At 42.7% G+C, this 15,083-nt stretch overlaps 1 protein-coding gene across 3 annotated transcripts in view; it reads left to right on the forward strand.

Moving 5' to 3' along the window:
• Positions 1 to 15,083, forward strand: part of Ptprg (protein tyrosine phosphatase receptor type G) — a 684,542-nt gene that overhangs the window by 648,337 nt on the left and 21,122 nt on the right. For all 3 annotated transcript variants that reach the window (XM_060390946.1, XM_060390947.1, XM_021640753.2), the window contains 7 exons: positions 5,488 to 5,584; positions 8,808 to 8,890; positions 9,070 to 9,204; positions 10,052 to 10,186; positions 11,759 to 11,931; positions 13,306 to 13,441; positions 13,944 to 14,090. In XM_060390946.1, the coding sequence (XP_060246929.1) occupies positions 5,488 to 5,584; positions 8,808 to 8,890; positions 9,070 to 9,204; positions 10,052 to 10,186; positions 11,759 to 11,931; positions 13,306 to 13,441; positions 13,944 to 14,090 (906 nt within the window). The remainder of the gene's footprint in view (positions 1 to 5,487; positions 5,585 to 8,807; positions 8,891 to 9,069; positions 9,205 to 10,051; positions 10,187 to 11,758; positions 11,932 to 13,305; positions 13,442 to 13,943; positions 14,091 to 15,083) is intronic.

Below are 15,083 nucleotides of genomic sequence, written 5' to 3' on the forward strand. Positions count from 1 at the left end.
CTGGCCATGTGAGGAAGGGTGAGAAAGAAGATTTTATGTAATAGGAAGAAAATGAAATGATTTAAATAAACCCTCTCTTATTGTCAGGGAGAAGTAAGCTCCCCCTCAGCTTTCCATCCACCTGTGTGGACTAACCACGGGAGCACTTACCCAGCACACTGAATCGCTTCACTCCTTTCCTTGGTCTCATTTCTCACTGACCTCACTTTAAAGTTGTGGAAACACTATCCAGAAGAAAACTAAGATATTCGGTGACCAAGTTTTGAAATGGCAGCAGCAGGGGTTGAGATCATTGCTGTCAAACTCCAAGCCACGTGGTTAACCCTGATGCCTTACAGTCTCGTAAACGATGCCCTGTAATGAGCTGGAATCAGGAAAAAGAAACAAGTTAGTCCTTGACTGTCATGTATCTGGACCTAGGAAAAAACAGAATAAAATGGAGTTGTTTAGGGACCCTTTCTTACATGTATTATTAGCTGAGAGTACATGGTCTTTCTGTTACTCAGCCTTCTTAGTCCCAAATGTGGCTTACGGAAATCTTACTCAACATCTGAACAGAAGCCCAGAGTTAATCAAATCACTGATCTTCTAGAAAAAACCACTCAAGTAAGACGAGATAAAATAACAGAGGACCACCTATTCCTTGTGTGTGTGCAAGGTAAAAAGATGACTTAGATTCCTTGCCCTAAAGAGTTTCATCTGTTAGTGCTGGGAGGAGACCAGAGTAGAAATGACAAAGAAATGGGGCAAAACAAAACCGGTGCTCTAACACAGTGTGAGATTCTAAAGTAGGGAGAGACCCTGGGAGTTTTGACCGAGTATTTCAGTGACAGTTCTCCTTGCCCCATCATATTTTTTAAATGGAGTGAGTATCTGTCATATTTTAAGCATTCTGTTGCTTAGGGGGATGGGAACAGCCAGAGGTGATGCTGAAAACCAGGGTTTTGTCCTTGTCCCATAAATTATGAACAAGCTGTAAGGCTGGCGACATATCTCTCAAAGATTCTGCAGCTTGTGGAAATCATATTGGTTCTTGTTTTAGGCTACTGGTCCTGGTTCCGTCCTCTTGGCTGCAAGAACTGACTTGTTCACTGGGCTTTGTGGACACTGGCTTCCCAGAGTGGCTTGATTTTGTTTTTTAAATATTGGAAAGCTCTTTTTCTGCCCCCGCAATCATAATGCAGAAGGCTTTCTAAAGTACAGTGCTGGCACATTAAGGACAAGGCTCCAGTGGTCCACAAACTAATACACAGGGGTTGGAGGAATCAGAAATTTAAAGCCGGCACAGAGAAGAGGCCAGAGGTCCATGGCCCTTGACACAGTCCTTTGGGAGATGACCTCTATTCCAATTAACTATTGAGCTAAATGTGGGCTGGTTGTTCATCTTACCTCAAGAGCACAAAGCCTTGTCCACCTGAGCCCATGCGCTGAGGGACCAGTGGCTCCATTGTTTGTGTCATGAATGGAGACCTCAGTGCGGGCTGCTCATGCGGAACAGGAAAGTCCCTGGGAGGAGATGATGTACTACACAAAGACTATGGAAGGATGGCAGAAGCTGACCCTGAAGAGCTGCCCGGCATGTGGCAGACTGTGCGTTTGGTCCTCAATGTTAAAGAAATGTTTTGTTGTTTGGTTGGTTTGGTTTAGTTTGCTTTCTTGAGACAGGGTTTCTCTGGATAGCCTTGGCTGTTCTAGAATCCACTCTGTAGAACAGGCTGACCTCAAACTCAGAGATCTACCTACCTCTGCCTCCCTAGTGCTGGGACTAACAATGTGCACCTCAATACTTGGCTGAGAAATGAGTTTTAAATCCTTGTTATCAAGAAAAATACCTGTTTAGGGTCTCATTTGGTACCCCAGATGACCTCAATTCACTATGTATAATATGAAATACATACATTAGAAAAAGGAAAAAGAAAATTCCCTGTTTAAGTAGAGCCTTTTATAAAGGGGGTTGGGTAGTTTCATTAAAGTTTATGAACTTGGGCCTGAAAAAGCTGTGGGATGGTAGAAAGGGCAGCCACTGGGAGCAAAGACCATGGGTTCAGATTGTGGGAGTGGAGTGCTTCCTTCCTGAGGCACACAGGTTTAAGGCTTTCTGAGATTAGATCTGGAGCTGGTAGAAGAGAAGACCTTGGAAGGATGGCAAAGGAATTTGAAAAGCCTCCAAAGGTTCCTGTATAATAGAGTCATGCACAGCACAGCATTGAAAGAAAGCCTGAGTTAATGGCCAAATGCATATGGTGGAAATGGGAAGGCACAGCCTAGTAGACCTCTGTGGAGACCAGCTCTCAACAGACGATGTCTCCTAAGTTATGAACAAGCTGTAAGGCTGGCGACATATCTCTCAGAGATTCTGCAGCCTGTGAAATCATATTGGTTCTTGTTTTAGGCTACTGTCTCCTGGTTCCATTCTCCTGCTATGAGAACTGACTTGTTCACTGGGCTTTGTGGATACTGGCTTCCCAGATTGGCTTGATTTTGTCTTTTAAATATTAGAAAGCTTTTTCCCTGCCCCCACAATCATAATACAGAAGGCTTTCGAAAGTACAGACATTGTAATAGCTCTGGACTAGCCATGCCCTAATAATGCACTTCATTGTCTGTAGATTAGTCCTCTTTTTTATTTTTTTTAATTTCCAGGTGTTTCTGTTTTTATATTTTTTAATTTAAAAAATTTAAATTTATTCACTTTACATCCCAACCATAGTCCCTTCCCTCATTGCCGCCCGGTCCCACCCTTCCTCCCTTTTCCCCTCCATCTGCCTCCCCTGCCACCTGACCCCAACCTATCAAGTTTCATCAGGACTGCCTGCACCCTCTTCCTCTGTGGCCTGGCAAGGCCACTCCACCAGGAGGAAGTGACCAAGGAGTGGGCAACAGAGTCCATGTCAGAGACAGCTTCTGCTCCCCTTACTAGGGAACCTACATGGAGACTGAGCTGGTTATTGGCTACATCTCAGCAGGGGGCCTAGGTCCTCTCTATGCATGGTCCTTGGTTGGTATATCAGTCTCCACAAGCCCCTCTAGACCCAGATTTGGTAGCTCTGCTGTTCTCCTTTTGTGGGTCCTGTCCCATTCGGGTCCTTCTCTCCCCCCACTCTTCCATAAGACTTCTGCCCTCTGCTTCAAATGACTGCTTTATACAAGCAGCCCTACCCTAGTCAATTGCATTTTACTTCAATTGCATTTTACTTCAATCCATGGATAGGGTAGTCAGATCCATATAACAGAGGAAAGAGAAAAGTAAATAGACAAAATGAATCTCAAACTAAAGAACTCAAGGCTAAAATCCCTCAGTATGAAATATCTGACCATCTCAGTCTTAAAGGGTGCCTGCCAAAAATGATGGCTTTCACCCAGGAGCAGTGCGGTATTGACTTGTCTCTGGGATTTGTGTATAGAGTGAACTGATACTACTCAGGATGCAAATCCATTTGTGAAATGCTTTGCCTTAAACTGGCCTGTGCTTTTAAGGCAATTCCAAAAAGCAGGTCCCAGTAACCCACGTATAATCAACATTGCTATGTTCTTGCCAGTGTCAAGATGGCAGACTCATGATCTTGTACCCAGGCCTTCCTTCCTTCTTTTCTTTCTTTCTTTCTTTCTTTCTTTCCTTTCTTCCTTTCTTTTTTCTTTCTTTTTCTTTCTTTCTTCCTTCATTCCTTCCTTTTTTTCTTTTTCTTTCTTTCTTTTTAGAGAACAGAGCCAAAAGCAGGCTCACGCCCCATTAAACTACTGTTTACAAAACTGGGTCATAAACTAGAATTGAGCAGAAGGTAGCAGAATTTATCACACTTAGTAGGGGTAGAAAACAGCCGATAATCATCATCAAACACTTTCTCCCAAAGAGTGGATCAGATTGATGCCTTTTCTTCAGGGAAGGTCGGGAAGAGCTACAGTTCTGCAAAACCTGAATATAAGCTTCCAGCCATTGGAGACTCAATAATATGACTCCTTTGAACAGATCATTTTTCTACCTTGTTGTTTTCCTATAGAGTTGTTCTCTGTAGAGAAGGGGCTCCTCGCTGGGAAGTACTTTGTGGTTCTAGAAGACAGGCAGCTCCTCATGTTCATTCTGCTGTCAACATTCGGAGCTGCTTTGTGGAACAAAATCATCTGCCATCTGTAAAACATCCCCCTGATAATCGTGTGACTTTGTTCCTACTCTTAGTAGCAGTTACCCACTGCTAATGACTTCCTTTATTAGTTAGCTCAGGATTTCTCTGAGTTCAGAGGTACTCAGGGTACAGAATTTGTCTTTTCAGCAACCTCATTTTGGGCTAATAGATGAGGTTTGTATCCAGGGCTGAGGTAGTGGAGCACTGTTGCTCCTGACATTGCTGTTTTTCTAATGAAAGTTCAGTTGACTAAAACTGGAATCTAATCAAGGCCAACTCGATCGGAGCCAGTCAAGATAATTAGTCGGGATAGACATGACTGTCATGTCAAACAGACTTTTTAGCGAGCGGGGTTCTCACTGAAACGAGGCCATGCAGCCTACAAGCACATTGCAAATCCTGGTGTATTGTCCTCCTTGGAAATTCCTGTGCATCCTGTAAGACTCAAGTGAATTGCCATGTCCTATTTTAAGCCTCTCTCAGTTCCTCTATTTTTGTTCCCATATTTTTTTTCCAGGCCTCTTCTCTGTTGATCACATTTGGCTAACAGTCTTTTTTTTTTTTTTTTCCTTATAGACTCTGATTTATTTAAAAAGAGATTCTTTTGTATCTCAGCACTCCAAAGGAGATACTGCTTTGGACCACCCCAGTACCAGGCCTAAACCTGGACTAAAGTGGATGAGTGATGAATTAGTAACTAATGAAACCACCCCTAATTCACATTGTTCAGATGTCTGTTATTACAGCAATACTGGTATCTGATTGAGTTTGAGTAAATAATGGCACTGCTGGGCACTGAGCAGATGCTCTGCCTCTGGTCTTAAATGGCTGTATTTGTGTGTATGTATATTTATATATGTATGGAGAAGGGGAGGAGTGACACCACAGAAGATGAACCGCCACATTACGTGGTTTCATCCTAATGCCAGCACCATAAAGCGTACTTTGACAGACCTAGACAGGCTAGTCCAGTGACTCAACATAGCCTCATGATGCAGTCGAGATACACAGCAAGCATGAGTACATGAAGCTGTTTGCAGTATGAAAGGACATGCTGTTTTACAGTATCGCTTAACGCACCGCAGGCTCACTGTAAAATGACATTAACGTTTGTCCTCTGTGTGACGCGCTGCAGTTTATAGGAGTGTGGGTCTGTTTATTTCATCCTATTTCAACAGATAAATTCATGTGTGTGCTATTACACACCATAGCTTCCCTGTCACTAGACAATGAGAATTCTTCAGCTACAGTGGTCTCAGAGAATTGCTTTCATGTATGTAGCCTGTGCTGATGGAATGTTGCATGATGCGTGGTGGCAGCTCCTTTTAATCTCCAGTGTGTCGAAAGCCTTGTTTCTCTTCTTTAGGAAGTCCAGCGCTGTACAGCCGATATGAACATCACCGCAGAGCATTCCAATCATCCAGATAACAAGCACAAAAACAGATACATCAACATTTTAGCATGTGAGTAATAAGTTTAAAATAACTGCTGCTGTGGGAAAATTAAATCTCCAGGCTGCATAAAAAGCCAAACAGTCAGAACCAGAGTACCAGGAAAGGCTGATACTCGAAAGCTAATACATCACGAGGTATGTGCAATGTGGGACATTTTCTGCCCATGTGGTCTTTCATTGGGCTGTCAGATCTCAGAGAGCTTAATAAATGACTAAAAGAAACTGCTGTGGGCTTGTGTATTTCCACATGAGGTGATGTCGTATTCAGTCTTTGGAGCCAAAGTATGAATATAACATGGCTATCCTGGTGTTGTTTTTAACTAGTGAGAAGCAAGTCTTTATAATATAAATTTGGAGAACTGAATCAAATAAGCCCAGCCTCCAAACGGTTTCTAACTACATGGGCATATGCTTTGAAGGATGGAAGGACCCATTTTATGGTTAACACATACTGTAGAAAGGAGTTTATATAAGGACTTTAAATTGGACCACTAAAAATTTGAACAGTGCTGTAAAGATTTTTCAATAAAATGTTAATGCAGTAAACTCTATGCCATTAAAGTGTACAGCTCAGTGGGTATATCCAGAGATGTTGTCATCCCCACAATCTAATTTTCAGGTATTTCTAGCAACCCAACAAGAAACCCCATGGCTGGTAGCTGACATTCCTCTCCCCCGACTCCCTCTCCCCCTCCCCCGCCCAATCACACACATTCTTGAAGTTAGTTACTGCTTTCCACCTGTCCAGATTTTCATGTTCTGGGAGGTCCCTGTGGATGGACCTCCCATGTGAAGCCTGTGTGCCAGCTTCTCCCACCTAGCATCTTTCCAGAGTTCATCCGTGTTGTACTGTGCTTCATTTTCTTTTACTGCTCCATTGCATGGGTATTTGATACTTTGCTTATCCATTCTTCATTTGATAGATATTTGGGTTTTATCCGACTTGGGGCTATTATGAATAATTCTTCTAGAAACGTTCGCCGACGAGGCTTTATCTAGATCTGTTTTCTACTTTCTCGGGTGCATAGATAGGAGTAGAGTTGCTGGCTTATGGATGAGCTTGTGTTCAACATTTAGGAGGGTAGACAGGCTTTTTCCCAAGTGTCTGTGCCGAGCTCCATCCTCAGCCGCAGCGTAGGAGAGGTCCGGTGTTTCCACATTTTCACAGATGTATCCTATTTTGTATTTGGTAGGAGTCTTAGTGATGGTGTGAAGTGGGAACCCACTGATGCACACTTTCCTCGTAATTATGTGAATGCTCAGTGGGGTTCTAACTTTTTCATGTGCTCATTGGTCATTTGTGTGTCTTCTTTGGAAAAAGTGTTCACACCTTTTACCCTTCCAATTTGTCTTTTGTGAATTTTATCTCTTTACTGTTGCACTTTATATATTGTGGAATTCCCTACATTCTTCTCATTCTTTGCATTAACTTTTGGCACCCATTTCTTAATGACATCCTTTAAAACAAATATTCAAAAATCTGTCAATATCCAACTTAACCTATTTTTTATTGTTGGGAGTGTTTTTAGAGTTATATCTTAGAAAGGAAGTCCATGCCAAGTTTATTCTTGTGTTTTTGTCTTTAAAGTTTTGTGAGTTTAACACTCCTGTTAGTCTTTGATCCATTTTTATTACATTTTTATATGTGTTCTGAAGTAGGAGTTATTCTTCATTCTGTTGCATGTGAATATCTTCTTACAATGAGGAAGAGGATTCAGGCAGTCCTGATGAGACTTGATAAGCTATGGACAGATGGCAGAGGAGGAGAATTCCCCTTTCAGCGGACTAGGGACGGGATGCAGGAAGAGGAAGGGTGAGAGTGGGAGGAGTTGAGGGAGGGGGCTTCAATTGGGATATATAATGAATAAATTATATAAAAAAATTAAATAGAAAAATAAAACCTCAAAAAAGAAAAAAAAAGATTTCTCCCCATTTTACTGGCTGAGCACTTTTATTGACAGTCTTCTTACTGTAAGGTAATGGGTTGCTCCTGGATCCTGGATTCTATTTCTAGTGATGTCTGTGTTAGTTCTGTTGCCAACACTGTACTGCCGTAATTACTGGCAGCTTCATGGCAAAGTTTGAAATTGGAAACTAAGATTCTCCTGTTCATGCTGTTTTAGCCCTTTGCAGTTTTTTATTTTTTATTTGTTAGCACTTTGCATTTTTATATTAATTGTAGCCCCCAACTAGACTCTTACTACATAGTACAGAGTCAGGATTCCAACAAGGCTTATACTGAATGTGAGATTAACTTCAGAACCATTGCCATTTCAATATTGTCTTTGGGGATGTGAAGGTGATAGGCTTTCAACTCAGGTCTTATTTCTAACTATGGATACCAGGCTGCTCTCAAACTCTCAAAGTTCCACCTGCTTCTGCCTCCTTGAGTTGTGGGATTAAATTGTGCCAGCATGCCCAGTTAGAAGTATTTTGCTGAAAGACCTTCATCTCTGCTTTACAGATTCAGAGAGTTGGCTTTTGTAGCCACTCACATTCTGAGCATATTGTCTATTGTGCTCAGCTGCCCTTCGTTCATGACTTTATATAGCAAAGGACACCAAAGAATTGTCACAAGCCAGTTAGATCAGATCCTGAATGTGCCAGAATCACAATAAAGGAAAAGCTCTGGTTCTTTCCAACACTTTGGTTCTGGGGAGGTGGCTGAAATCTGTCCTTGGCTGAAATCCGTCCTTACAGAGCAGTGCAACATCTGACAGACAGTATGGACTTCATAGAAACTTACCTTATAAAAACATTATTAAAACTTCTTTTCACATATGCTTTGATCATATTCTTTCCCTCCCTCAATTATTCCAAACATCCTTACCCATCCAACCTCATTCATTATTATTCATGTTTGTGTTCCTTCTCTCTCTCTCTCTCTCTCTCTCTCTCTCTGTCCTTATAATACTAGGAAGGGGATGAAGGACTAGATAATCAAAGGCCTTTGAGTTTGGTTTTCAAATAGAAAATGAAATTTTGGAGGATTACAAAATTTTTAGCAGTTTTAGAACTATTAAAAGCCATGATCGGTACTCCTTGGCCCCTCTGTGGGGTAGCAATAGCTCTGCAGGGTTGGGGTGGCTTTGAAGCTGTGCTGAGTCGCTGTGTGTCTCAGCCCCTGGTCCCCTTGAGTTAAGGATGCTGCCAGTTGTTGCTGTTTTATTTATTTTTTTTTTTTTGTTGCTGTTTTAATTACACATTTTGTTTTTGTCTTTTATTCTCTATAGACGATCACAGCAGAGTGAAGTTGAGACCTTTACCGGGAAAAGACTCCAAGCACAGCGACTACATTAATGCAAACTATGTCGATGTAAGTCAGAAATGCTCTTAAATTTGTTTTGGGAAATTGAAGACTGTGACAGGGGTGGTTGGGTGCATTTTAGCACCACACAGAAATCTCACCGAGAACGCAGCCTGTTCAGTGGGAAAGGTACTTGAATTATTAACTAATGCTGCTTTCATCTCACTTGTGCTGCCTCATCTTTGAAGGGCTACAACAAAGCAAAAGCCTACATTGCCACCCAGGGACCTTTAAAGTCTACATTTGAAGATTTCTGGAGGATGATCTGGGAACAAAATACAGGAATCATCATCATGATTACAAACCTTGTGGAAAAGGGAAGGGTAAGAACCTCCTGCCTTACTATCTTAACATTTTGTGAATGAATGTGAATTAAGCACCTGCTTGCTGTTGGGAAGGAGCCTGACCAGGTGCAAAGAATGGATGCGTTCTCTCCATGTGGATTTGCTCATGTTCTCTGAAAGAGCCAAGGAATCACAAGTGCAAATTAAATATGATCACACAGACGTGTGTTAGGGCATGCAGTGAGACAGATGAATGCAGCCTCTAGTATGGACGTTTTTAGAGGTGCTCGTACTGGAGGCGAGAAACAGACTAAAAGAAGAAAGAATGTACAAGAATAGGAGACAGACAGCAAAAGACAGGGAAGCTGGGAAATGTGTGCTGTAAGGAAGAAAATAAGGAAAGCGGTGGCTAAGCCCACTGACCATCATGATGAGAGTGGTAGAATGTGCTGTATTTTTGTGGCTTGTGGATATGGTGCTGATTAGGGCCGAAATGAAGACTGCCTCAGGTTCATTGTCTATGGCGTTCCCATTTTGGCATCCCCATTTTGCTGTTGGTGACCTAAGTTGTAACACAGAGATTCCGAGTCAGGCTTCTGCAAACCAGCCCAAACGGTACTTAAAATTATTTTGTAACACATTCTATTCATATTTCATATAGGGTTTCTTCTTAACTTCTGTTGCGTATGTGTGTGTTGATCATAAATACTAGCCCATTTCTCAGAATGTTATGCAAACTTCTCCTAAGTCATGAACTTCTTGAGAATTGATACCAGCCTTTAAGTATTTCAGCCCATACATTTCTTTTTCACTTAAAAAAAAAAAGACAATATTATCGATGTCTTCATACTATTGTTTGAAAAATCCCAACTCTTTCCTTTTGCAGAGAAAATGCGATCAGTACTGGCCCATGGAGAACAGTGAGGAGTATGGAAGTATTATTGTCACACTGAAGAGCACAAAAGTACATGCCTGCTATACCGTTCGTCGTTTTTCAGTCAGGAATACAAAAGTGAAAAAGGTGTGTGCATGCTGGGGGAGCTGTGTGAAGGAGAGTGCACAGTAAAGGCAGAGTCAAGCTCTGAGGACACTTTTGAGACAAGGTCCCGTGTAGGTCAGACCGGCCTCTAGCTGGCTGCGTCACTAAGGTTGCTGAGTTGGGCCTTTGAGCATCTGCGTGTCTTGAGTGCTGGATTCCAAGCATGTACTGCCATACCCGCTTTAGACAGTGCTAGAAGTCTAACCCAGGGCTCTGCTCACTGAACTATCCAGCCATGTAACATTTTGCACTGTGTCTGTGCACTGTGTGAAAGGTATTGGCAAAAATGCATGAGACCAGTTAGGTGGCCTGACTGGCTTCTTTCCTCTTCACAAACCTGGCTTCAAAAGTCATCTAAGCTGGGAACACAGCAAATAGAGTGGCAACTATTTGTGGGTTTTGGTTTTTGATACCAGTTTTCTGATGGCATCACTGCAGTGTTTCGCAGAGTATCCCAAGGACTTCTGGTCCTATAAGATAGTTATTTAGAACTCATGTTCTGCTATTCAGTAAGAACGAGAAGTAAAATGTCCCCTCTTTTAGGAATGGACAGTGAACACAAGTGTTGAGGGTTTGAGTTCATATTTTGTCATCTGATTTTTTTCTTTATAAACTATATCCCGAGAATCATGATCTGGAAATGTTGCTTTCAAGTTATCTCAGTTTTTTTACCCCCCCAAAATCCCCTGTCAAAACAAGAGTCACCACAGCAATATTTTGAGATCTAAATAGCAGCTTAGTGAGAAAGTACAGTTATGACAGCCCTGAGTCTGGCAGTTGTGTGAATCAGTGCCATTTGGTCTTTTTGGAGCCTCCTTGCCATAGAAGAAGCCACACTCCTCAGCCCCAAAGCCCACCCGTAACCCCAGGTGACCCGCCTGCCCTCCACATGCTTCTGTTAGGCGCTGGCTGCACTGTTTTAGGTCAGCAGCATCTTGCGTTCTTCACTGGTCAGGTTCCGGATGGTTCAAGCTAATCAGTAATCATTCTAAAATTTAGAGAGCTCAGAGGACGTCTTTACATATGTAAACAGGCCTGGTGACCCTTCTTTGATAACAGCTTGACTCAGAGAAAGCAGTAAGTGAGTAAGACTTGGCCTTGACTCTAGAGCTGCAGGTTTATTTCATGCTTTGGGCTTCCCCTCACTTCTTGTGGAATAAATGGCAATAAGGAACCCTGGCTGGGCTTGGTCCTGTGGGGTGGTGGAGAATCAACAAATGGCAGGTAAAAGCAAAGCATGCAGTTGGGGAGGAAGTCAGGAAAGGGAGACCTTGTGGCAGAGTTCAGGAGCGGTTTAGGTTGTTCCAAGCCCAACCCCCTGGTGCTGTTAAATGATTGCGCTTAGAACAGCTCTTTCTTCTCTTCTGAGAGTTGTGAATCTTACCATGCGACAACATGAACGTTGGTCAGAAACAGGAAATAATTGAGGCCCGAAACAGTGGCGTAAGGTGTAAGGAGTGAGATCCAAGGTCATATTTTCAGACACCTTTGTACTGTTCTTAACTAGGACACTAACCTTCAGGGTTCAAGGTGCCTTTTCACACGTTTCTACAGGGCCAGAAGGGAAACCCCAAGGGTCGTCAGAATGAGAGGACGGTAATACAATATCACTACACGCAGTGGCCTGACATGGGAGTTCCTGAGTATGCTCTCCCAGTCCTGACCTTCGTGAGAAGATCATCAGCAGCCCGGATGCCAGACATGGGTCCCGTGCTGGTGCACTGCAGGTAGGGCCCAGTGCGCAGAGGGGGTGGTGCTGGCGGTGTGGGCCTTGTGAACTTGGCCGGTGCTCAAAGTGCAGACAGCAGTCCCGTCCTCTCTGAGAACTGGGCTGAGCAAGCTTGTGCACACAGATAGCAACACTTCTGTCTCATGAAAACTTTGTCTGAAAAAAAAAAAAATCTGTAGCTCTGAAACAAATCTGTTTTAATTTTTTTATGAAATGATCTCGGTAAGATCCCTAGTATCACAGGGAAATTGTAGGCTCCGCCTAACACAATTTGAACATAGAGGAGAGAATTCCATGACAGAGATTCTAATCTTTCCCTAAGTGGATTTTCTGAGGGCTTCCTCTAAATAATAAAGTTTATAGCATATAAAAAGGTTCTTTTAAATTCTAACTTCTATGTGGTACATAAGCTGCCTCTTACACCAACACTTGAAAAAATTATGTTTTCTCTGAACTAACTAAAACAACTTTAGACGGTTGTTTCAATGTCTTTATTATGTTCCACTTAGGACTTTCCTCCTGCTTTAGTATTCAGCTTATTTATTCTGTAGCTAATGTTGCATAGCCGCTTAGCATTTTCTAAGGATTTCTGCGGGGTTATTCTTATAATATGCTTTCACAAAACAAGACGTTTGTAGAAGTTGAGATACATCCTATATTTAAAGCCTTATGAGAAGTCTACCTTTTTGCTAATCCGTTTTGCAACCACCAGTAGAAATAAATCTGTCACACAGCCTGGGTGTTGTGCTAGATGAAGAACCTCCTGGAGTCACTCTGCCAAAATAAGCTTGCCATTCAATACTGGAGATTTCAGATGCTGGATATCTTTTAAAACAGGAATTAAGAAAATAACTTCAAAAAACCAAATGTTCTGGACATACCATTCTCCTCCTTAACTAAGTTTCAGTAGGATTTTGCTACTTCTGAGAACATTAGTTTGTTTCTTAGTTGCATGAGCCAGAAGTGGGCTGGGAGAGTTGTACAGAAAAGGGATTTTAGTCAAAGGACCAGTTTTCCGATTCAACAGGCAAGCCAGAGAACCACATGCAAGAACAGCTGCCCAGGCTGACTGTATCTGCTTTGAAAATGGAGGCTGCAAGACACCTCCAGCTTCGTGCCTTGGTGTGAGCTGCAGGGAAAGCCAAGAAGGCAACTGTGTCTCATTTGTCATCTTGAAGTAAAAAGGCATCTTCTTTGCCCTTCATCAAGACTAGATGGTAGCAAGCATTCAGGTTACCTACATGAATAGCCTATGTCATTTCTCGGGTAGGCTGTCTAGAGATGGGCTGTTTTTCAGTTCACGAGCATTTACATATGATTTTTAGAGGGTCAGCGATTAAAAGTATAAGCTGAGCACCTTCCTCTCTTACAGCGCTGGTGTGGGCAGGACAGGCACGTACATTGTCATCGACAGCATGCTGCAACAGATCAAAGACAAAAGCACAGTCAATGTCCTGGGCTTCCTGAAGCATATCAGGACACAGCGTAACTACCTCGTCCAGACTGAGGTAAGGAGGGACCAGGAGGACACCCCAGCACAGGTTAAAGCCATGAGGGGAGAGATTCATCTCCTCAGCACCTGAAGGGAGATATGTGTCTGTACTTGAGATACCTGAGGGCCACGCTGTTCTCTAGATCGCAGCTTCCCACCTCGGTCTTAATGTCTAGACACTTAGTAATCACTGACAGTTGTATCAAGTTGTGCTCCGGGTCCAGGGAGTTAAGCATGCTGTCTGGCAAACCTGAGAAAGGTTGGTTCTTAAGCCCTTTATTGAGTGTGTGTTTGTAGCTCTGAGCTATTTCCTAACCAGCTGGTCTAGACATGGCGAAGAGGCACAGAACTAAACTTTACTCCAGAGTAAACTGTGGCAGATCAGCAAGTGAACCCTGGAGTTACTGTCCAGCTACGAATGCTTGAGGAGTTCACTGTAGGTCCCTGTTCAGAACGGTCTTGACCCGAAGGTAACCTGGCAGAGCCCCTCAGTGTCCACCACACACCCTGTCTTGCAGGAGCAGTACATTTTCATCCACGATGCCTTGTTGGAAGCCATTCTCGGGAAGGAGACTGAAGTGCCGTCCAGTCAGCTGCACAGCTATGTGAACAGCATCCTCATACCAGGAGTAGGAGGGAAAACGCGGCTGGAAAAGCAGTTCAAGGTAGCGCTCTGAGTAGTGTCTTCAGTAGAAACAAGGGATCAGAAAATTCCCTGACTTGGGGTCATGTCTTGTTTATAGTCATGTAGATGCCGAAATGGATGACTGTAATGTAGTAGATTACTTAAATGTAATGTGAAAGGAAGGTTTGACCATGTGTCCATACTGACATTCAGGCAGCTGTAGCAATACAGAGGGAAGTTTTCTCCATGTGTACATGGCACAGTGCTTTAGGTTTGTCTTTTTTCCCCTTCTGAGCTGTTGATGGCTTTATCTGAAATTAGACAGCATCCTATGGCCACAATGACATAAGACTTTAGTCAACTTTTCAGCCCCCAAAATAATGTTTTTTTTTCTCGAAAGTATTAATGATACTTTTATTGTGGGTTGTTATTTGATCCAGGAGGGATAGCACATGCCTGCAATCCCAGGGATCGGGCCTAGGCAGAAGGATCACAAGTTCAAGATTAGCCTGAGAATCTGTCAGAAAAAGAGAAAGAAGAAAGGAAAGATTTATGACTGTTTGTACGTATTGTGGTCAAAATATACTTTGAAAAATCAGTGCAGAAGGCAATTGGGAAACTAAAAAGAGTTACTACAAGCTAGAGACAAGCTTAACTTCTTTCATAGAACAGAAAGCGTAGTGGTAGCTAAGGTTTATGTGCTGTTGAAGATAAAGACCCTGAAGTCCTGAGCTGTAGCTGTCAGACACTCTCTTCCCAGTGCCTGCAGGCTTTCCTTTCTCCCAGCCGTTCAGTTCTAGCTTTTGCACAGTGTTCTGTGTGTAACCTCCTCCTTCCATATCGGAATGGAAAGGATGACCACAGTTCAAGCTTTCGCTGAAAAACATGCTCCAGACTCTGAAACCCTCATCGGAATCTCAGCTGAAGAAATGAGACATCCAAACAAATTATGACAAGTGGTATGAAATGGAAAACAAATTAATTTTACTGAGTTTAGTTATAACACCAATTTCAAATTTCTAGTTCACCTCTT

Source organism: Meriones unguiculatus, chromosome 9 (assembly GCF_030254825.1).
Source record: "Meriones unguiculatus strain TT.TT164.6M chromosome 9, Bangor_MerUng_6.1, whole genome shotgun sequence".
Classification (NCBI taxonomy): Eukaryota; Metazoa; Chordata; class Mammalia; order Rodentia; family Muridae; genus Meriones; species Meriones unguiculatus.